The sequence below is a fragment of the Paramormyrops kingsleyae genome, chromosome 5 (genome assembly GCF_048594095.1).
Source record: "Paramormyrops kingsleyae isolate MSU_618 chromosome 5, PKINGS_0.4, whole genome shotgun sequence".
Taxonomy (NCBI): Eukaryota; Metazoa; Chordata; class Actinopteri; order Osteoglossiformes; family Mormyridae; genus Paramormyrops; species Paramormyrops kingsleyae.
In genome coordinates, this window is record NC_132801.1 from 10,609,302 (window position 1) to 10,633,073 (window position 23,772).

The 23,772-nt window shown below is 46.4% G+C and overlaps 1 protein-coding gene across 3 annotated transcripts; it reads left to right on the forward strand.

The window, feature by feature from the left end:
• Positions 1–480: 480 nt before the first annotated feature.
• On the forward strand, positions 481–23,484 carry LOC111833568 (myosin-9-like). Of its 3 annotated transcripts, none has more exons than XM_023791976.2 (41): positions 481–639; positions 5,028–5,359; positions 6,365–6,521; positions 7,466–7,493; positions 7,659–7,752; positions 8,320–8,340; positions 8,999–9,091; positions 9,174–9,237; positions 9,406–9,504; positions 9,854–9,997; positions 10,120–10,215; positions 10,355–10,626; positions 10,744–10,917; positions 11,003–11,176; positions 11,273–11,387; positions 12,603–12,793; positions 13,040–13,161; positions 13,272–13,341; positions 13,637–13,797; positions 13,901–14,009; positions 14,168–14,299; positions 14,560–14,766; positions 14,941–15,078; positions 15,344–15,467; positions 15,586–15,757; positions 15,853–16,065; positions 16,664–16,808; positions 17,045–17,251; positions 17,350–17,454; positions 17,602–17,754; positions 18,022–18,270; positions 18,494–18,706; positions 18,842–19,054; positions 19,144–19,305; positions 19,462–19,590; positions 19,743–19,831; positions 19,954–20,077; positions 20,815–21,023; positions 21,131–21,239; positions 21,578–21,750; positions 22,222–23,484. In XM_023791976.2, exons 2-41 carry the CDS (start codon positions 5,033–5,035, stop codon positions 22,328–22,330), a joined length of 5,886 nt encoding a protein of 1,961 aa, XP_023647744.1. In that variant the 5' UTR covers positions 481–639; positions 5,028–5,032; the 3' UTR covers positions 22,331–23,484. The 3 variants fall into 3 exon arrangements, with proteins under 3 accessions (XP_023647744.1, XP_023647743.1, XP_072568219.1); XM_023791975.2 differs by lacking the exon at positions 481–639 and adding an exon at positions 3,252–3,405; XM_072712118.1 differs by lacking the exon at positions 481–639 and adding an exon at positions 3,585–3,607.
• Positions 23,485–23,772: the final 288 nt, after the last annotated feature.

Sequence of the window (23,772 nt, forward strand, 5' to 3'; positions counted from 1 at the left end):
TTCAGTCTGCAGCATGGGCGTGGTAGACCCCTTTTATTGGGCCACGTGCTGCAGTATTTATGTGCCGTGCCCCAGTAAAATCTCACGTTCAAATCATATGGGTAATGGGGGGTGGGGGGCCTGTGCCCCAGCAGAGCTTTATGTCTAGCAACGCCCATGATCCACACACTATTCAACCGCGATTTTTCCCTGTGCTATTCTACATTGTTCCCCGAACCCAGAAGCAAATTTACATGGATTGTACAGAGAGCAGTCTGATATCCGTTACGATTGTGACAACTTTGTTAGGCCAAAGAGAAGTATCGTTCCCAATGTAAACAGCGCTGTCCCTACCATATTATGGAAATTATGTACTCAGATTTTATTGGCCATAGCACTCACCTCTCCTAGCTCCTATTGGTCAACACATAAGACCGTAATTAATGTAGGCCACGCCCCATCGGCCGCACCCGGACAGAGCCGAAATTGGCGGAACGGTTCCGAGAGGAAGAGTAGAAAAGACGGGAGCGAGAGCCTGTCGGGGAGCTAGAGAGGGAGGTGCAGGCAGGAAGCAGACTAGTTTATTCAAGCCAGGAGGGGATTCGCTGTAGCGCAGGCAGCCGTCGATTATACCCCACAGCGTCTGCGATTTAACTGCAGGTGAGTTTGTACTTGCCGCATGTCCCTCTCGCACCTTCCACTGCTGCTTCGTGTATCTACCTGAACCTGGTCCCTCATGGAGAAATATTACCTTAAGGACAACCAATCTGAATGTCGAAGTCTGCGCCCTATGATTGTGTAATTTTATGTCCATTGATTTAAGTGTCTGTTTGCCGGCAGGTACACCTGATTAAGCCCGTTAAACCAGGGTTCGGAGTTATTAATGGTGTTAAATGCAACTCAAATAATACTTAAAAAAAAAAAAAACTGGAAGCAGTAGGTTGGTGCATGTCGGTGCGGGAACAGAAGAGCGGCCAGCTTGGGTGCATGTAATGGTACTTGTGCTTTAAGGGGATATTCTGATTATGTACTGTTAATATTAACGAAATAAATATCCATTCACGTCTGTTTTTCATTTAGTATATTGTAGGTGACTTCCTCAAACTCCTTTGGGGATTTCCCACAGGTAAAGCGGTGGCCGTCATTTATTGTGCCTCACTGTGTGTTTGTATGTAACACACTAAAATGGGTTAAGTTAAGGTTAGTTTATTAATTAATAACCTTGCGTTAACCAAGAAAACCCTCTGAGGATGTATTGCATATCCTGCTTGTGTGGGGTAGCCTACCCTTTGTGTGCCCGGCTGTTGTACAAACCTACTAAGTGTTGGTGTCTCTAAGGAATACACATTTTTAACTCCAAAGGTTTTGGGACACTTGAACCAGCAGTTTGCGCAATGCATATGGCCTCAATAGCTCATTCGATCTAGGATAGGGAAAAAAAGTGTAATAAAAGACCGAAGTTTTTACGTAACTATGGACGGGGATACTGAAAGGGGTTTTTAAACCGGTAATGCTATACATGTGTTATTCCAAAACCAGGGTTGCCATCTCACGCGTCAGGCTTTCTGACTCTCATGACAAACCTATATTATTCTATTATAAACCTACAGACAAGGTAATAAAACTTACATACATGCGTGTGCAGATTTGTCTCGAATTTTATATCTTACTCCAGATAGCTGACCCCTGCAAAACGTCCACCGACAATCAGCACTGTTTGTTGGAACAGAGCTAGTGCATAAAAACGTGTGTTATGGCATTAAAGAGAAGAGCCTCGGTTTCTAATGCAGTTGTGTGGCGCCTAACCACACAGTATAGGCCCGCTAAGCGGTTTACTGAGTCATCGCGTAATGAACCGTTGTTCATATAACCGAGGCGATGCCCGTTATCATCGTGTTTCTAAACGCGATCCTTTAGCGGCATCAATGCAAATGAGTTCAGTCCAGTTTTAAATGGGTCTGATTCTGCCTGCTCTGCAAGCACCTAGAAACACGCTCTCTGCACATCTGTGGAAGTATGGCCAACCATGTCTTTAAAAACTGTTTGCTCCTGCCGTATGGATTCATCTCGTTTGTAACTAAGTTTCGTAAGTTTAAGTTATGTTAGGCAGCGTTTTAAACCTGTTCGCTTAACCAAGTTGGGCAGTCGATCTCTTGGTAGTGAGACTGCCTTTGCACCGAGTTGCACCGATCATGCTGCCAGTAGTTTTTTTCTTACTTTCTCCACCACATCTTCCTTTTCTTTGAGACGGATGATCGCGGTCGCTAATCAGTAGTCGCAGAAAAAAACACACTTGACCTCTGTTGAAACAGGCAGGAAGTTGCCAAACTGGATAACCACATTCTCGCGTGCTCTTCATGGGAGATTATGCGCATATGTGTGACAGATGATTTGGATACAGTGTAAATGCGAGCGTTTTTAGGAAGAAGCATCTCGATTTTTAGTTCCCTTCATGCCGTTATCAAACTTCGTGATCACTTATTGTTCTTTAAGATGAAATTGGTGGAAGCTGTTGTCTGGATGTTCTCCTGCCATAGTAACCTATTGAACATTTTCTTCTCAAATTCAAATCCAATAGTGATGTGAAATGGCAATTTTAATTTTTTTTTTAATCCTTTTTTTTTTCTCCCCCCCCCCCCCCATCGTTTTCTCCCCCTCTGCTTTCCTTTGATCAGAGTAGAGGTGTCTAAGCCCATAATCAATTTACAGAGGAAGCAGATGACATCCCTTCGGGATGCTTTTGCCCCTAACCCTCTCCCTTCCTCTGAGTGTATCTGATGCCTCTAGACCAGGGGTGTCAAACTCATTTTAGGGTGAGGGCCGGATGAGAAGAAAATGTGACCATGTGCGGGCCGAATTTATTATTATTTTTTTTTAATCATAGTGCATCAAATTACAACAAATGCACTATATTCTGTAAAACTGCATTTAACAAGTCCTCAGGAACTGTTCATTAACACTCATTCCTTTTTAATACTACTACTACTAATAATAATGAGGATAATAAAAAAGATTTGATATTTAATACTATTGTTCAAATCATCCCGCGGGCCGTATTGGACACCATAGTGGGCCGTATTCGGCCCGCGGGCCGTATGTTTGACACCCCTGCTCTAGACCCAACGTCCTACACAAGGTTGAAGGCCGTGGGAGGGGCTGGCCTGTACCCTGAGACCCCCCCTGGTCGCAATCCTGATGGTGCACGCTGCTCTGTAAATAACCCCTCCCCACTGACAGACGTTTACAGCTGTGTGTACGGGCTCTTTGGCGTGCCCGCTTCCGCCCCGGGTGTCTGATAGGGGCCTCCTTCCGTGGGCTGTGATGAAAGCACCATAAAAGGAGAAGTGCAGGCTTATTTTGACGCTTCTGCTGTCAGCGACTGTTCTGTGTGCTTGGATGTGCATCTGGTCCGTTTGCCTGAATCAGGTAAAGTAGTAGAGGTTACAGGAGGGAGTTGGAGGGAAGGCAGTGGGCTTCACATCATGTCGGTCCCTGGGGGGGAGAGTGCAGGGGGTGTTATTATTATTTTCAAATAAGCTTTTTTTTTTTTGAAGTGCTGAGGGATGAGATCAGTCTTGCTGGTTAAATTCCGTTAAGACAGCGATTTCCTGCTGTGATGACATTTCTTGTGCGTGTTTGTATTTTTTTTTTTAACACTAGCTGTTTAAACAGATTCATATATTAATAGTCCAGCAGGTCGTTAAGCATGTTTGAATTCATTGATATTTATAGCTAGATTGAAAGCTGGGTTTTCTTGCTGTGGTAAATGTACTGTGCCATAAATTTGGAATCCTGTTGCGCAACAAGATTTTATTTTACCTGTTTTACTGAAATGGGAAAATAGTTGTACAGTTTGAAAATATTTGATTTTGCATGCCAGTTTCCTCAAACGGCAGAGTTTGGGGATTTTCTGAGAGGAGGAATGCTGGTCTTCAGGGTGTGGTGTGTAACGCATTCTGCCGGCACGCGTGTCTGTTTGGACATGTTCAAAGAGCAGCTTATTACTCCAGTCTGACCTTTTTCACACATTTCAGTGCGAAATGTGCACATACTTGATGCAGTAGTTTATCTTGCTATTCTCCCCTTGTACTAATATGCACATGCAGTGTGAGCCTTTAGGTGTGGCTCTTCCCCTGAGATTGAGGAAACCGTGATAGTTGAGAGCCATGCTAGAGGGTGCCTTTTCTATCGGGGCGGGCTGGAGGTGGGGAGGGAGATCCTGATTTGAATCCTGTACATCTGCATGCGCTGGTTTTCTCCCACAGTCCAAAGGCATGTCATTGGCTTAACTGGCATCTCATTATCTGTGTATGTGAGCGTTTCCTGATGATGGACTAATGCTGATGTACATCCTGTCCAGAGTGGACACCAGTCTTGTCCTGTCCTGCTTGGGATTGGCCCTACTCAAATCGTTACCAGGAAACTTTAGAAAATAATGGAAATGTGTAATAGCAATTTTGTTGAAACAACTTTTAAAATGTTTTTTTACTTTTTATTTTTGGTGTTTAAACATGTTTTGCTAGGGGAAAAAAACCCTCCTGATCTATTAATGTCCACTCTGATGTTGGATGCAGTGTAGAATCCAATTGCAAAATGGTGACTAATGAGAAGGAAGTAATGTCAGGCGGTGTAGAAAAGGCTTTTAAACATTCATGACTACGCCGTGCTGCTACCACATGGGCTTTAAAGGCGAATTCACTTGAGCAGCATCTGCGCTCTGATCTTTAAGAGGGTCAGACACGCGCATGACGCAGCATCATGGATGTGGCTGTGGTGCTGAGCAAACGGCCCCTAACGCCACCCAAATAACTTGGCATTGTTTAATTTAAGGGAGCTCATGCTTTGTAAGAGAAACTGCTTTGTTGCATTTTTGTCATCTTGAAACATGCCAAAGGACCTCTTTTGAAAAGATTATGTGATAGGAATTACGTGTGTGTTGAACAAAGCTGAAATTAAAATAAATAAATTTATTTTGGTAATACTCATTTGATTTCCTAAATTGTCTTTTTTTTTTGAGCGTTTATTGAATATTGTCAAACACTCTGCAGCAACCATGACAGACGCAGACAAGTTCCTCTACGTGGACCGCAACCTGATCAACAATCCCTTGGCGCAAGCTGATTGGGCCTCCAAGAAGCTGATATGGGTCCCCTCCGAGCGTTTGGGCTTCGAGGCGGGCTCCCTGAAGGAGGAGAGCGGCGACGAGTGCCTGGTCGAGCTGGTCGACTCCGGGAAGAAGATCAAGGTCAACAAGGACGACATCCAGAAGATGAACCCACCCAAGTTCAGCAAGGTGGAGGACATGGCGGAGCTGACCTGCCTGAACGAGGCCTCCGTGCTTCACAACCTGAAGGAGAGATACTACTCCGGCCTTATCTATGTGAGTCCCAGTACTGCCTGTTTAACAGGCATTTCAATTCACAGGATTGAGAGGGAAAATGACATGATAGTGTCTCTAAGCGGCTAGAACTGTGGCCATTATTTTGCATCTTTAAAACTCACTAGGGGACTGACTGTTGAACTTTAAATTACTTCACTAAATCCATAAGGAAAATCAGGTAGAATTGTATGGTGTGACTATATTGAAGTATCTTGAAAATGGTATAGATGGTAATTCAATACTGTACATATTTTATATAGTGTTTAAATTCTCTAATCATTTTGGAGAACTTGGAACAAATAGATCATGGGGAATAATGTATGAATGACTGGGTAATTACCTGAACTGCTTAGCCAGCTGAAGTTTGTCCAGATCATGTAAACGCAGCTGGCTGCCATTGTTGAGTTGGATGGTTGGTTTAGAAGGTTAAGTGTGGATATGGGAAAGTGACTGGTAGTAGATGGAGCGCAAGACAAAGTACAATGGGAGGAAATGGGGACTGATTGGGACGGAAAAGGAAGCATTTTGGAGATGGGAAGGAGATCGTGTTACTCCAGATCTTTCCATCAGGCTCGGGGGAGGGGGGGACACAGCTGTAGGTGGTAGGCGGTAAACATAGCTAATGGTTTGTGCCAGAAATGAATACCATTTTTTTTCCTGTTACGTCCAAGTTGGGCACGGCTCCTTGGCTTTTGGTCATCACCAGGCAGGAAGTTCCTGGGAGATTCTGCTGTTTGAGTCCATGTTACGTTATCTCTAGTAAACGTGGATGGCACGCGTCGGACTGAAGGGTCTTCAGCACAAACTTCTCACCAGGGCTCTGAGAAATTCTGGAGAAGTTGAATGGTTTCTAATCGATGGCTTTTGTTCTCTTTTGGTTGAGTACCCAGGCAGAAAAACTTCAGCCTAATTAATGATTACCTCCCCCCCAACCACTGGTCTGTGAGTAGCTCTTAATGTTGAATGTCTACGCAAGCGATCCATGCCAGTACCCTGCTCTTGCAGACCTACTCTGGACTCTTTTGTGTGGTGATCAACCCCTACAAGAACCTGCCCATCTACTCTGAGGAGATAGTCGAGATGTACAAGGGCAAGAAAAGGCATGAGATACCCCCCCACATCTACGCCATCACCGACTCGGCCTATCGCAGCATGATGCAGGGTAAGGCTCCTGTCATGACATGTTCAGACCTGTAGCAGACCTCCATAAGGGATTTCTCATTCTTTCTCCCTCTGCCAGACACTGGGAAGTGCAGCTTGTGAAATACCCCTATTGGGTCATGTCCAGATGCCATTGTTATCTTGATGTAGGTCCATATGTTCATAGAAGACATTCATTTAATCTAGATACAACTAACCTCCTCATTATTTACCTATTACACTAGATCTTGATAATGCATACATTGTAACCCGTAATTCCTGCTGGGACAGTAAAGCATTATAAAAATACTTTTCTGAAAGCCACACGATCTTGTGTGCTTAAGCTATTTACTGAAAAAATGTTTCACGGGTCATCTTTACTGTAGATACTGCCGTGCAGTTAAGGTTTCTCTGTGGGATTACTGTGTAAACAGTTTCCTGTACTGTGCATGGTTTCCTGTACCCACATTGATACGGTGACCTGTTTATTGGGTACCCCTGCTTGCTGAAGCACAGTCTTCTGCGTCATGTTGCTTCAACTGATCTTGTACCTCATGCTGATGGGGTCGAGAGGTTCGCTTACCGATAAACTAACCATTAGAGTAGCTAATATTTGCGATTTTACACTATTAACTTTACTGTTGGTGTCAGGTGGTGGTTCATGCATCTCAGAAATGGCTAACCACTTTTCATTCATAAGTGTCTAGAGTTTATAGAGAATTATGTGATGAACAAAACATTCAGGCCCTGGCATTTCTGAGACCAAAACGCCATATTAATCAGAGGAGAATGAGCAAACTAACAGCTCTGTAAAACTGATGGCTTCTCTGAACATGGCTTCTTACCTTTCTGAAGTGGTTTTGGAGGCAAAAAGTGACTTCAGCTCTATTAGCTAGGTGTAGCTAATAGTGACTCTCTGCTCAGTGCCCAGTATGAATCCTGTTACCTCCTTTTTCTTTCTACTAGACCGTGAGGACCAGTCCATTCTGTGCACGTGAGTAGTCGGCCCCCAGCAGGACTTGGCATGTTAGGCTGACTGAGCTTATAGAAATGAGACTGAGTTTCTGTTGGACGGCTTTCTTGCATCTAGTACTGTAGTGTGTGTGTGTTGGTAATTAAAAAAATAAATAAAAAAAAATATTTTGCATTTTCATCTAAGAGGGGAATCTGGAGCAGGGAAGACTGAAAACACGAAGAAGGTGATTCAGTATCTGGCTCATGTGGCCTCGTCCTTCAAGACCAAAAAGGACCCGGTGAGTCTCACCGTCTTAATCTGCAACCTCTTCCTACTTCACATTTACTTTCGCTTTCTCAGGTTTTACTTCTCTCCTGCACTCTTTTTTTTTTTTTTTTTAATCTTTTTTTTTTTTGTGAAACATTTTCTGTTGCATTTTCCTTCCGTTTTTGTGCTGTGAATATTCAGTTGCTGTCCCACCTCTGAGTTAGTCTCTTCCGCTTAAAAGCCGAATCCTCTTTTCTAATTCTTCCCTCAATGATGACACTCAGACCGAAGCTGTGTAGGGGGAGGTTGGAGCATATTTGTGGGGACAAAGATCTGAAAAGTTCTTGTTGAAAACCTTTTTTTTTTTTTTTTTTTTTTTTTTGCTTCAAAAACACCACAGATTTATCAGATTCCCTCTAGAATTGAGAGAATGCGTCTTAAGTCAAAAGGAAGTCCCCACTAAAATGCATATGCAAGGGTGCGTGTGTGTGCGTGCATGCATCTACATTTACATATAAGTCAGTTGATGCATCTTGGTTTTGGTCTGTCATACCGTGCTGTTGAGGTTGTAAGTGTTCCCATTTCCTCTCATTTTTAGAGCAGCACAGTCCTGTCACATGTGAGTTACCGACGATCCCCGGACTTCCTCTTGTGCAGCTGAGACTCGCTCCGTGCATCTGTCCTTCCTCCCCCTCTCTGCTGCCCTCTACTGCTGGTGTGGGCTTAGAGTGATGCATTGGGTTATGTGACAGGGTGGTGCTGTAGCAGAAGTGTTACTACATTTACATGGCAAACGACTGGTGTGGCAATTATGGACGAGAACAAGATCTTATCAGATGTACAGAATTCTCTGTAGTTTGTGTGATTTTAATGTAAATTCATTCAGTATTTGAAGTCTAGTGTGTGAATACCTGTTCTATTACTTCACCTGACCGGCTCTTGTGTGAAAAGTGCGTGGTCTTCAGCTTGCTTTTGTGTTGAGGCTCCTGGGGTATGTTTGCTGTGCATGTACGCGTGTGTAAGGTTGCCTTTAGTCCTTCCCCTGTATGGAGAAAAGTGGACACTTCTGCTTGCAATGCGTCCGTCTACTTGGTCTTAGGCCATTTAGTGTATATACTATAAAATAAGTTGCATCTCCTTTGCAACTTTTAATCTGTATATTGATTTCTGTTGACATGCTTGAACTGATTAAGAGCATGGTCAGGACCAAAACTACTGTAGTCTGCGTGCTCATTGGCTCCTTTTTAATTGTCTGTGTTGCGTGCTGATTTTAACAGGGCGAGCTGGAGAGGCAGCTGCTGCAGGCCAATCCAATCCTGGAGGCCTTTGGCAATGCCAAGACGGTCAAGAATGACAACTCGTCCCGATTCGTAAGAACGATTTAAGTCAAATGTGTGGAAGATGCATTCTCTCATGCTGGAAAATCCATCTCAATGTCTGTGTCCGTCACAGGGGAAGTTCATCAGAATCAACTTTGATGTCAACGGATATATTGTGGGTGCCAACATAGAGACCTGTATCCTTCGGTAAATCATTGTGAAAACAATGTACATTGCTGTCAGCTTTTATACAATAGCATCCTCTTTTCAGTTCAGCATTTGGCCCTATACACAATCGCTGGCTTGTAGGAACCTGATGGATTGTTTTGACTATCAGTATCTTTCCTTAACTTGCTGCTTGTCAGACCTTCTTGAAAAGTCTCGTGCCGTTCGTCAGGCCAAGAATGAGCGCGCGTTTCACATCTTCTACTACATGTTGACAGGGGCTGGAGACAAACTGCGCTGTAAGTCTCAAGTACAAATGTAAACAGTTTTTAGTGTTTGAAATTGTTGGATACTGAAGTCGGACCAAAGTGGCCTAGACTTTTTAAGGTGATGCCAATATCTTAAGTCCTTATCGACAAATCTGGATGCCACTTTGTATTTTCTGATACCTGGCTTAACTGACTGCGGTCGACAGGTAACTAATTGTCTTGACGAGGTATTTTACGAGTGCTGTTAAACCAGTTGTATGCTGACTTTCAGATATTAATGTTCCGTATATCATCTGAGTTGGTTGTGTAATAGACTTGTAAGGTCTTGCTCTGTGCTGTATGTCAAATATCTGTATCTGACTATCAAATGTTCGATCAGCGGAACTGTGTCTGGAGAACTATAGCAACTACCGCTTCCTGTCAAACGGCAATGTGACCATTCCTGGGCAGCAGGACAAGGACCTCTTCTTGGAAACCATGGAGGCCATGAAAATCATGAGCATTCCTGAAGACGAGCAGATTGGTAATGATGCTGTTCCCGTTGATCTGATTCTGGTGTAAAGGCATGCAGTGTGACCCCCAAGCCTCTATCCTTGTGTATATAAAGGTGAAATGTAATGCATGTCCTGTTACCGCCAATCCTAGGTCTGTTGAAGGTGGTGTCTGCAGTTCTCCAGCTGGGGAACATGACTTTCAAGAAGGAGCGCCAGTCGGACCAGGCCTCCCTGCCTGACAACACGGGTATGGCAAACCTGATGCTCTATGATCTCAGAATACCTATGAAGAGAGCGTTCACCTGCATGTGTCACCACAGCCTAAGGCGTACGGATTCCCCCCCAGGACACTGTTTTGCTCTGACTTGCCTTTCCTGTCTTCTCAGCTGCGCAGAAAGTGTGTCACCTGATGGGTATAAATGTGACTGACTTCACACGAGCCATCCTGTCCCCGCGAATCAAAGTGGGCCGGGACTATGTGCAGAAGGCGCAGACCCAGGAGCAGGCCGAGTTCGCCGTGGAGGCTCTGGCCAAAGCCACGTACGAGCGCATGTTTCGCTGGTTGGTTCTGCGCATTAACAAGGCTCTGGATAAGACCAAGCGCCAGGGAGCCTCCTTCATTGGCATTCTGGACATCGCCGGCTTTGAGATATTTGAGGTAAAGGGAGGATCAGTTAGTTTGCATGTGTATTGTGCTTAAATTCATGAATGGTGCAGCCCAAGTGTCCATCTCATCTGTCGGCATAATACAACTGATCTATGTTCTTCTCTGCAGCTGAACTCCTTCGAGCAGCTGTGCATCAACTACACCAACGAGAAGCTGCAGCAGCTGTTCAACCACACCATGTTCATCTTGGAGCAGGAGGAGTACCAGAGGGAAGGCATCGAGTGGAGCTTCATCGACTTCGGCCTGGACCTGCAGCCCTGCATCGACCTCATCGAGAAGCCGGTGTGCATTTGTTTTTTTTTGTTTTTTTGTTTAGTTGCTCTGACAAAATACTGACACTTTCCCCTGCTTATTTAATCTCCTCCAGGCAAATCCACCAGGTATCTTGGCCCTGCTAGATGAGGAGTGTTGGTTCCCCAAAGCGACAGACAAGAGCTTTGTAGATAAGCTGGTGCAGGAACAGGGCACCCATCCGAAATTTCAGAAGCCCAAGAAGCTGAAAGATGATGCCGATTTCTGCGTCATGCACTATGCTGGGAAGGTGAGCCTTTGCCTGGTGGTTTTACATACTAAGAACCTGACGTTGGTTCGATACAAACATGTTAGTTAGATTCTAAATGTGACTCTTCCCTTGTAGGTGGATTATAAGGCTGATGCTTGGCTGATGAAGAATATGGATCCTCTGAATGACAACGTGGCCACGCTTCTCAACCAGTCCTCTGACAAGTTTGTCTCTGAGCTGTGGAGAGACGGTGAGGATGGAGCAGATGCAGTTTGCTGTGACCTCCTCAGACGGGCTGCGCTTTATATCATGTCCTGCCTATGAAATGCGACTCCTGAGTGGGCTGGTAGAAAACGGTACTCTCATCCATCTTGGGGGGTGGTGGCGAGTCACTAGTGGTGGAGAATAGCTATTGGAGGAGAGCACATTTAGCTGTGAGGGGGAACTGGGTCAGGACATGAGAGTGCAGAAGGATATTGTGTACTTGGGGAAATGTTAGATATACTGAATTATTTATACTTTTTTTTTTTTTTTTTTTTTTTCCTGCTTTTTAATTTTATTTTTTTGGCCCCTATGCTCCTCCCCCTCCCCTCACTGGCCCCTCCCCCTTTGTCTCCATCTTTGTCTGTTCCTCGCACGCCCCTGGTTCTCTAAGGGACAGCCTATTCTCATCACTAGCTTCTAGGTAGACCCAGGCGACGTTTTCTGCACCTCACTCCTTTAGTGATTCATCAGTCTGACTGCTTACTGTGCATCCTCCGGGTCATTCGTTGACCTCTCCCCGTTCATTGCACACCTTGACTCATTGCCCTGTCTTTCTTTGGCACATTGTGATGTTTATCGCAACTGAACGCTGCACGACACGTTACACGCCGAAATGCGTTCATCCTGACACGCACCGTTGACATCCTCGTGGCAGAAGTGCAGACTGCCTTTTAAGGAAAAAAAATCAGGCTATACGATGCCACAGAGCACGCATAAACTTGAAACTGCAAACCGCGACGCTGGCAAAATGAAAATCCCTCCCAGTCATGACCTGCTAGTACAGATCACCTGCAAGAACGTGTGTAGCCTAGACAGACACCAGCTGCATTTGGAACGAATCTAGCTATTTTATATTGCTCCACAGGAGACTTTAATTTTTGTCCTTTTTTCAGCATACATGCATAATTAACCAGTACTAGCACTGCTAAGAATTGAAAGTAATTAAGACTTTCACTGCAAACAAAATGACTCCATGTTTAAGATGCTGGCTTGTGGTGCAGACACTTGCTCTTTCGTTCTCCATTTTGTCATCTTGTCAAGTTATGGAGAAATGCATGCTGGGAATCCACTCCCTAATTCTACTTGTTAGGATTGAGGCAGTAGCCGTGAGTCGCTGTAGTTCTTGTTGAAGATTAAGGGACTGGTCATGTGGTTTATACTCCACACCCCCCATGATGTCATAAATCCGGTGTCTCCTCAGTGGATCGTATCGTGGGTCTGGACAAAGTGGCCGGGATGTCCGACTCGACACCGGGGGCCATGAAGACGCGTAAAGGCATGTTCCGCACGGTGGGCCAGCTGTACAAGGAGTCCCTCACCAAGCTGATGACAACACTGAGGAACACCAACCCCAACTTCGTCCGCTGCATCATTCCTAACCATGAGAAGAAGGTACAGATCCTACAGTTACTATAGATCCTACACATTAGCTGCTGTGAAGGGTAGAAACATGAAATATTTTTCTAATTTCCAAGTAATGTGTAGTTTAGTCCTAAGTCGTCTTAGTCTTTCAGAGGTTTGGAATTACGACTACAGATGTGTATTTTTTGGCTTGTTTGAGTAGGTAGTTTTTGATTTAGAAGAGCTCTCTAGTTTAGGCTGGGAAGTACTATATCTGCTGTTATGTTCCCTGTTCAGGCAGGTAAACTGGAGCCCCACCTGGTTCTGGACCAGCTAAGATGCAATGGTGTTCTGGAGGGAATCCGTATCTGCCGACAGGGCTTCCCCAATAGGATAGTCTTCCAGGAGTTCAGGCAGAGGTGCGCCGACTTCTCTCTTCTCTGCTGTGTGCACTTGTTGTGGTGCATTCCCCCCCCCCCCATCTCACTTTAGTCCTCCTGACAGTGAAAATGATCCCCTCCTTCCACAGGTATGAGATCTTGACTCCCAATGCTATCCCTAAGGGTTTCATGGATGGCAAGCAAGCCTGTGTGCTCATGGTAAGACTTCGCGCCTTTTTAAACACGCGCTGCTTTATGAAATCGCTGCTACTCTAAACCACCAGTCATCTAAAACACGAAAGATGTTTTATTTCTTGTTGCATTTGAAATTTACCAGCTTGAATTTTTTTTAACATTGTACTAGGCATACTTATTTATAAAACCTATATTAGCTTAATATGTTGACTTCAATAGCTTTTTTTTTTTTTGGAATTACATTAAAATGACAGCCATTTTAAGCAAATTGTACAAAATTTTGGGAACCTTTTTTTGTATTCCGCTCGCCCATCCCCAGATCAAAGCCCTGGAGCTGGACTCCAACCTGTACCGGATTGGCCAGAGCAAAGTGTTCTTCAGGGCCGGAGTGCTGGCTCATCTGGAGGAGGAGAGGGATATGAAGATCACCGACGTCATCATCGGCTTCCAGGCCTGCTGCCGAGGTTTCATCGCTCGCAAGTACGCCGTGCGCTTCCGCTATCGTGCACCAGTAAGTGGGAAATCGCTTCTGTAAAACTCTGCTCACTTCTCTGTCCTTGGTTGAATCCCCCCCCCCCTGCAGAGCATTTGCCAAGAGACAGCAGCAGCTGACTGCCATGAAGGTGATCCAGAGAAACTGTGCTGCGTACCTGAAGCTCAGAAACTGGCAGTGGTGGAGGCTCTTCACAAAGGTAGAACCCAATGAGGATTGTCCTAAACCGTACAGTGGGTCTCGCGACCTGGGTCCTCCCGTGTACCTGCGCACTGGCAAGGTCGGGAGTACCTGTGTGCGCACTGCAGACTGTACTTCAGTGCGTGAGCTTCACTGGGTTCACGTTCCCTTGCCCAGGTGAAACCACTGCTGCAGGTGAGCCGGCAGGAGGAGGAGATGCAGGCCAAGGATGATGAGCTGGTCAAGGTGAAGGAGAGACAGCAGCAGGTGGAGGAGCAGCTGCAGGAGTCTGAAGTCAAAAATTCACAGGTATGACCAGAATGGAGCCCCATCGACATTTTATATTTTATTTACTTATACAATCACTTTGAATAAGTGTCTAAGTGCATATCGGAGATGGTTAGCGGGGTCCCTGAAGCAATTGGGGGTTAAGGGCCAATGCTGATACGAGTACCCTGCCGGCCGTGGGATTCAAACCCATGACCTTCTGGTGATTCTGACATTTTGAATAGGTTTACGTAGTCCCTAAATTTATTTTCTTTGGCCCTCCTTGCCTGCCCCCCCCACAGTTGAATGCGGAGAAGGTGGCCCTGCAGGAGCAGCTGCAGGCGGAGATTGAGCTTTTCGCCGAGGCTGAGGAGATGCGAGCGCGCTTGGCCACCAAGAAGCAGGAGCTGGAGGAGATCCTGCATGACCTGGAGGCCCGAGTGGAGGAGGAGGAGGAACGGGCCGCTCATCTGCAGAATGAGAAGAGGAAGATGCAGCAAAACATCACGGTAAAACATCTCTCAAGGATGATTGATTATTGGAGGAAGTGATCAGGCCCTTAAAGCATACAGGCTGTCTGTATTTTGTCCATTTGAATGTGTAGAAGCTGAATACAGCTCCGTGTGTTTTTCCCGTGAGGTGTAACGTTTCGGGGAGATGAACATGCGCACTTCTCTCCGCAGGACCTGGAACAGCAGCTGGATGAGGAGGAGGCAGCCAGACAGAAGCTGCAGGTGGAGAAGGTCACTGTGGAGGCCAAGGTCAAGAAGCTGGAGGAAGATGTCATGGTGCTGGATGATCATAACAATAAACTCGGCAAGGTCTGTACGCGGCGCGGGGATTTGCAGTTCTCTTCACATGAACCGTGAAGTGCTTCAAATTTTAGTTATTTGCTGATTATGGCTGTATAAGTAGTGGGAATAAATCTTAAATCCTTTTCCCTGGCGATTGCTGTCAGTTACATCAGACCCAGTTAGCAGATTTACCATTTACCAGTACTGTCCATTCCAGTGCTACACAGCATAATCCCACCCGTCGCGTGCAAGGAAAAGCAGCCAGTGTTGATCTGAATTGTTCCCTTTGCAGGAGAAAAAACTACTAGAGGATAGAATCTCTGAGTTCACCATAAATCTGGCTGAAGAAGAGGAGAAGTCCAAGAGCCTACAGAAACTCAAGAACAAGCACGAGGCCATGATCACAGACCTTGAAGGTACCTCCGTACCCCTGTGTTCTGTGCTCTAAACCTCCAGCTGTCTCCTCCATGTGCTACTCGTCACATCCTTGCTGCTCCCTCCAAACACTGTCTCGCCTGATGTCCACCCTCTCAGACCGCCTGCGCAGGGAGGAGAAGCTGCGGCAGGAGCTGGAGAAGAACAGACGCAAGCTGGAGGGTGATAGCACTGAGCTGCATGACCAGATCGCTGACCTGCAGGCTCAGATTGCTGAGCTTCGTGCTCAACTGGCGAAGAAGGAAGAGGAGTTGCAGGCAGCACTGAGCCGGTGAGGTGGCCATGCTTGTCCACACCAGAGATCCCATTTTGGCCAGAATGAGACCTTCCTGCAATAGTGACATACCTGTTTTCCGGTTGCACCAGGATGGAAGAGGAGGCGGCCCTAAAAAATCAGGCCCAGAAGAAGATCCGAGAGCTGGAAGCTCAGCTCTCTGAGCTCCAAGAGGACCTGGAATTGGAGAGGGTGGCCCGCAGCAAAGCTGAGAAGAACCGCAGGGACCTGAGCGAGGAGCTAGAAGCCCTCAAGACGGAGCTGGAGGACACTCTGGACTCCACAGCTGCCCAGCAGGAGCTCCGGTAACAGACTACCTAGTCACATACCAGGAAGGAGAAAAAAACAATGCTTGTTAGCCAGCTGTGACATCACACTGTAGACCCAGTGCTACAGATGCTGCACAATTTGCAATTGGGTTACATTCCAATTCAATCCAACATAAATTGAAAACATCGTTAATGGAATATGAATATGATAATACCATATGACAAATCACAGGAGGGGAAAAACACAGTACAATATGTGAAACGCTGTATGAGATGTTTAAGCTTGCGATCGCTACGGCGACTGGAAGCATGACTGCATGGATGCTAGGATCACCCAGCATTAGTAGAAACGATCATATGGCACATTACCTGCCCAGGAGCAGAGCAAAATTTCAAGGTTCGACTACTGCATTGCTATCGAAACATCGTAATGTTGAAATATCGCAAGTCAAACAATTGTAAAGTGAGGAGCATCTGTACTTTCTATTTAATCATGCTATAGTCTAACACTTCTGATATTAACTAAAGGGTACTAATCTGACTTAAAGACCATGCATGACAGCTCCTCATCTGACATTTGGTTATGATGTTTTCTGTGAATTCTCACTCGCCTGTGTTTATTTCTATTTCACAGAGCTAAGCGTGAGTCGGAGGTCACGCATCTGAAGAAGACCCTGGAGGACGAGGCCAAAGTGCACGAGCAACAGGTGGCTGAGATGCGGCAGAAGCACGGTCAGGCGTTCGACGAGCTGAATGAGCAATTGGAGCAAGCCAAGAGGGTAACTTCACCGGGGGCATGATCGGGGACAGATGGATTTTGATGGAGCCGTCGTGGTTAGATATACAGGACCACTGACACCAAACGTACGACCTTTGACGTTGTCTACTTGTACTACACGAGTTTAGACGTTGGCTTAAGTGACCAAAGAGCACCTCTGCATCAGCCAAGACCCTAGGTGAAGCCAGTCTTACGGGTGCATTGATGGACATGGGAATCATTGCACGTTTTCCACAGAACAAGGTGTCTGTGGAGAAGGCCAAGCAGGCTCTGGACAGCGAGCGCAACGAGCTGGCAATCGAGCTGAAGACCCTGATGCAGGGCAAGACCGACTCGGAGCACCGCAGGAAGAAGGTGGAGACCCAGCTGCAGGAGCTACAGGTGAAGCACGCGGAGAGTGAGAAACACCGGGTGGAGCTTTCAGAGAAGGTCACCAAGGTCCAGGTACGACTTCGTGGGGTGTAATGTGGGAAAGCCTCTGCGTGGCTTATGGCGGGGGGGGAGGTTACAATGTAACGTTTATAAACCCTATTGTTCCACAGGCAGAGCTGGACAACGTGAACAGCCTGCTCAGCAATGCTGAGAGCAAGTCGATCAAAGCATCCAAGGATTGCTCGGCTGTCGAGTCCCAGCTGCAGGACACGCAGGTAATGATCTGAGCAGGTCTGACCGCGCTAAGGCAGCGCTGCGTTCACTTCAGCCCCAGCACTAACAGCTGCATCGGGGTCGGTTATTTTGAGCGGCGTTCAGGCAGAAAGTCCTAACTATGCTTTATTGACCCCCCCCCCTTGTAGGAGCTGCTCCAGGAGGAAACGCGGCAGAAGCTTGCCGTGTCCACGCGTCTTCGGCAGATGGAGGATGAGCAGAATAGCTTGAAAGAGCAGATGGAGGAAGAAGAGGAGAGCAAGAAAAATCTGGAGAAACAGCTTCTCACCTTGCAGACACAGGTATCCCTCATTGCCTTCTTCCTAATTCCTCTTGGCTAGTTTCTGTCATTTTTATTTGAATATAGTGTGCCTCGTGTTTCTATCTGCTATTGTCCTGTTTCAGAAGCTTCGGATATGTTTAAATAACTTTAAGCATTTGTCCCCCGGTGTTTGGGTACAAGTCTACTGTTCATGTGAATACTAATGTTAAATACGACTTGTAGGTGCTCCATCACCACACCTGCAGATATCCATTGACATTGTTTCCCATCTCAACACGTCCTGCAGATGGCAGAGATGAAGAAAAAGGTGGAGCAGGAAGCATCGTCCCTGGAGAGTGCGGAGGAGGGTAAGCGGAGGTTCCAGAGGGACTTGGAGGCCGTGAACCAGCAGCTAGAGGAGAAGTGTGCCACCTTCGACAAGCTAGACAAGACGAAGACCCGGCTGCAGCAGGAGCTGGATGATCTGATGGTAGACCAGGATCACCTGAGGCAGACTGTGCAGAACCTGGAGAAAAAGCAGAAGAAATTTGACCAGGTAAACGAAACTGGGTGGGGATGCACTGCTGTAACCATGGAAACAAATTTAATGGCAATGTCATAATGATGGTCAAAGTTAAAATTGTCCCATAAACTTGGTTGCATTAGTCAAAGGTACTTTCAGGAAAATGCATGCAACAGTAAAACTGGATGTATGGCTGTAAATAAAGCAATAGAAACTCTACCGGATCTGTGCCTTGAGCTGCTTTATTTCTTTGTAGATGCTGGCCGAGGAGAAGTCTGTCTCCAGTCGGTACGCAGAGGAACGAGATCGGGCTGAAGCGGAGGCGAGGGAAAAAGAGACCAAGGCACTGGCACTGAACCGAGAGCTTGAGACTATGGTGGAATTCAAAAACGAGCTGGAACGGGCCAACAAACAGCTCAAAGTGGAGATGGAGGATCTGGTGTCATCTAAAGATGACGTCGGCAAGAGTGTAAGAACACGTTTTCAGTTTGTCCGTGGCCTCTGAATTACATCTAGGAGATTCACACTCCAGTATTCATGTTTGTAGTCCGTTCTTGTTGGATTTGGTCACATGACTCTGACCCCTTTTCGGTCCTGTTTGTAGGTCCACGAACTGGAGAAATCAAAGCGAGGCATGGAACAGCAGCTGGAGGAGATGAAAACCCAACTGGAAGAACTGGAGGATGAGCTGCAGGCCACTGAGGATGCCAAGCTGAGGCTGGAGGTCAACATGCAGGCCATGAAAGCCCAGTTTGAGAGAGACCTGCAGGGTAGGGATGAGATGGGCGAGGAGAAGAAGAGACAGCTGCTTAAACAGGTACGCTAAGATCGTGCTCCGTCTGACGTCACTTCCCGACGGATGGCGGAATTTCGTGACGTGCGTCGACGTTTCGCTTTGACTTCCAGGTGCGGGAGATGGAGGTGGAGCTAGAAGATGAGAAGAAGCAGCGCACTGTGGCAATGGCTGCCCGCAAGAAGCTGGAGGCTGACCTGAGAGACCTTGAGTCTCAGATTGACATGGCCAACAAAGGTCGGGAAGATGCCCTCAAACAGCTGAAGAAGCTGCAGGTACAAATTCTTGCCTTCATCCTATGAACGCCCTTTGTCTGTTGGCACAGCGTTCTGGTGAAAGCCGTTCACCTGAAACCTGTAGCAAAAAAATCGCAAATGCAAATGATTTAAAGGCAACCCCCCCCCCACCCCCCTTGACCTGTCATACCCCAGGCCCAGATGAAAGACGTGCTGAGGGAGCTGGATGAGTCCCGCCTGTCCCGCGAAGACATTTTGGCCCAGGCCAAGGAAAACGAGAGCAAAATCAAGTCTTTGGAAACCAATGCAATTCACCTCCAGGAGGTTTGTTGGCCCCCTCCTCTCAGTTGCCCCCCCCCCCCTTTTAGTAGCCCCTCCCTCATCAGCTTTTTTTTTTTTTTCCCTTGCTCCATATCCTTACTTGATTAGACTTGCCCTGATGACACGCTACCTTGTTCTCTCCCTTCCATCTCCAGGAGCTTGCTGCCGCAGAGAGGATGAAAAAGCAAGCCCAGCAGGAGAGGGACGAGCTGCAGGACGAGCTGGCCAACCTTTCCTCCAAGAGGTACAACGGTCCAGACAGCCGCCGCCGTGTGACTGCTGGTGTGAAAGTGTGCTGCGGACTGGTTGAGCTTTTCGAGGTTTGGTATTCTGACGCCGCCCCTCCCGCCTGCCCCACTCTCTCAGCTCCCTTACGTCGGATGAGCGACGCCGACTGGAAGCTCGCATCACCCAGTTAGAGGAGGAGCTGGAGGAGGAGCAGAGCAACATGGAGATGCTGAATGACCGCCTCAAACGTGCCATGCTGCAGGTGCTTGGGGGGGGGGGGGTGTGCAAGACACTTCTCAGGAAGTCTATAGTCAGATGGTTGACAGACCATCAGAAGGCAAAGTAACAAGGGGACTAAAGCGGAGAGGCATGGAGTCCCACCAGACGGCTCCACTGATTTTCCCAGACTGTATATGACTGTATATCCTTGATCATCATGTCCAATATGTGCCATCATACGCCCAACCAGTTACATTAACCACCCAAAAGACACGCACAATAGATGTTTGCAGATGCAAGTAACCTTAACTGGAACAGAGTACTTGCATGATACTCTAACACCATGCTCCAGTTAGTTCTAAATATTAGCCAATCAAGGTAGCAGAACCATAAACTAGGATCAGGAGTGAAATGGAACAGGAAGGCTTTGACCCCTCACACTCTTTGGTGATCTGGGCCCAAGAAGAGCTCCCTCTACAGACCAGTAACCTATAGCGCACTTGTAATGAATCAGTCAAACTAATAAATAATTAATCACAACCAATCAGTTTGCACAATAATACAGTAAATCCTCAAATCATAGTTAGTCGGAGATCATTGTTACAAAATGTATGATTCTACAAGGGAACACTGACAAGGTCAGAATCTGTTTCTCATTACTATGAGATGTGGTTTTTACATCATAATTTGGGTTGTCAAGCACATCTTACCATGTACAAAACTAGCATCATCCAGTGACATGAGACCTAGTGTTTAAGTCCCACCTCCCTGCTCTTTCAGGCTGACCAGCTCACCATAGAGCTGACGGCTGAACGCAGTGCTAGTCAGCAGCTGGAAGGGGCTCGCTCACAGCTGGATCGGCAGAACAAGGACCTGAAACAGAAGCTACAGGACCTGGAGGGGACCGTCAAGAGCAAATACAAGGCCAGCGTCACTGCCCTGGAGGCCAAGATCGCTCAGCTGGAGGAGCAGCTGGACGTCGAGACCCGGTGGGTGTCGGTCTCCTCCTCCTCCTCCGCCCTTTGACGCATTCTCATGTGAATCTCACGGTGAACTCTCATGGCTGCGGCTAACTCCCTGTTCTCCGCTCCTGCAGGGAGAGACAGCAGGCCTCCAAGATGGTGCGACGTGTCGAGAAGAAGATGAAGGAGGTGACCATGCAGGTCGAGGATGAGAGACGCAACACGGAGCAGTACAAAGACCAGGTTGGCTTCCACGTCCAGTGGTGCTGCAGATGGGTGACTTCATAACGCGCTTAGTACGGCAGGACTGGAGCTTAAAGGCCTGGTCAGAGTCCAACTAGAATTTAAACTTCAGTGAGCAGAACGACGCAATATTAGCTGGTCAGTTTTTAGGCATTAAAGTCTCACGAGTAGCAATTTTTTAAACTTGGTACAGATGGCTGTGTTTCTTCCCTTTTTGGTAGAAATCTTGACTTTTAAGAGCATTAAAACTGGGATGGTAGAATTTCCACCTGCATCGCATGCATTAGCTTGTAGCATGACCAGTTTCACGAGCGGTAACATAAGCTCCGCCTCCGCAGGCGGAGAAGCTCAACGTCCGGATGAAGCAGCTGAAGAGGCAGCTGGAGGAGGCGGAGGAGGAGACCTCCCGCGCCAACGTCTCCCGCCGGAAACTGCAGCGGGAGCTGGAGGACGCCACAGAGTCCGCCGACGCCATGAACCGCGAAGTCAGCTCGCTGAAGAGCAAACTGAGGTGAGCGTGCTGCTTCAGGGTGGCCAAGGAGTCGGCGCCATTTAATCTCTCTTCATGTAGCACTTTTCATACATGAAATGCAACTCAATGCTCAAAGCTGTAGAAAATACACAAATAAGGTACAGATCAAAAAAGCGTCGAAGGAATGAGTCTACAAATCTATTTTTAATCAAATGTCAAACAAAATAGGATAGGAATACAATATGTAGCAATAGGGTCAAAAGAAAGTTTGTTAAAAGAAAAATACTGTGTAATATGGACTGATCTGCGTAACAATGAAGCTAAGAGTTAACTTGCAAGTAGTTACAAACACAACAGATTTTAAAAGGGTTTTTTAATTTTTTACATATGTGCAGTTTTTTTTTTCCTTCCCTGGTTGCTGTTAGATCAGCTGTTGCTCCTTATAAAGAAGGAATGGCCGCAGCTGTACAACCTGAATGACAATGACCCACGTGACTTGTTAATCCGCAGATGTGGTAATGTCCCCTTCTCTACGCGTCGTAACGTCAACCGCCCAGGGATGGAGAGCGATGAAGACGGAGACGCTAAGGGTGACGCCTCCGAACACAAGCTGGAGTGACCCGACTGCAGCGTCCAATGGCGCACAAGTGCGCCCCCCCCCCATATGCATATCCATATGTGCACAGGAATGGAATGGGAGGTGGTCGTAGCAAGTATTAATCATGTCAAACTTTATTAATGTTATGGTAAACACCTGCACTTGAGTGCATTACATACTCACACAAATGCTTACATGGAGAAATTATGCCACATGGTCACGTGATAGATGTGTAAAGAGGGTCTTGTCTGCCTTGTTTAAATTAAGGACACATCACAAATGCAAAAATATGGGCCAAACTTCTTTCCCTTCTCAAACTTGAATATCTTCTTGAATGTGAATTATTTTTGTAACAACGCATAAACTGGAATATACTTGCCACTTATCTATTTTTCTACTGGATTTTTTGAAAAGGCAAATTGTCGACTGAAATAGCCAAAGCAGTACTGTAGTATGCAGTGGAGGTATTGGTTTGCTGTGCTTAACGGCATGAAAAGGGCAATGTCACTAATTTTACTAAGCAGTTAATCTATACTAGGTTGTAATGTTTATCAATGGTGTTGCATTTAAGATATCTGCCTTTTACAATGCACACAACTGCACTGAAGGTTGCAGTGTGGTGGTTTGAGGAATTTTGGTGACGTTTGTCTGGGTGCATCATTCTGTGCAGTCCGATTACCTTATGGTTAGGAATGCTCTTATGCCAACTTTCCACTTGTACACCAGTTTTGTTAACTAGGATAAGTTATTTTAGCCTATTGTGCTGAGAAGGCTAAATATTTCACTCTTCCCTTCACGTGCATCTAGGTATGTTCCGGGTGTTTGGGTTCTCCTGTGAAAGCTACAAATCGAGCTAACACTGTGACCTATACTTTGTAGAGGAGCATATGAAAGACCTCCAACTTGGCCTTTTTGAGATTTTTATACTCTAGTTTCTTAATGTTACAGCATCTCATCCTTGTACTTTTTTTCCCCCCCCCCCTTTATGCGAATGGAGGAATTGGAACTTATCTGCTTTGGGCTACTCATTTTATCTTGTGATGTTTTGTATTGGGATGAATTGCTTTATCAAAGTAAGATTTGTACCACTACAAGCACCACAACTCTCTTGTAACGCAAACTTTGTCTTCCCTGTCACCACAAAGTCACTTCAATTAAATAAAACTTTCTTTGTACATTGTCTCGCACTCTATGCTTATTCCAAGTTGTATCCATTATATTGTAACACCACTGGAATAACGATACCTACACTTCCCATTTTAAAATACCTTTCCAGACTGTACAGGGGTGGAGATGGCAAAGGTAGTCAACTGGGGGTTGACACTGGCAGTTTTAAGTTGGTGCACCCCCAGAAGATGCTGCCCTGGGCCGTGGCCCATCTTGTCTATGCTAGGATCCACAAGGTGATCTGAAAGGCAAAAACTTGCACTTCCCACTTGAGTGTTGATACAGGGCGACCAGGA

Coding starts and splice junctions, on each gene's coding strand:
- LOC111833568 (XM_023791976.2), top strand. CDS start 5,033: ATGACAGACGCAGACAAGTTCCTCTACGTGGACCGCAACCTGATCAAC. Junction 14,767..14,940: donor AGATGCAGCAAAACATCACG/GTAAAACATCTC, acceptor TTCTCTCCGCAG/GACCTGGAACAGCAGCTGGA. Junction 17,252..17,349: donor AGAAGGTCACCAAGGTCCAG/GTACGACTTCGT, acceptor ATTGTTCCACAG/GCAGAGCTGGACAACGTGAA.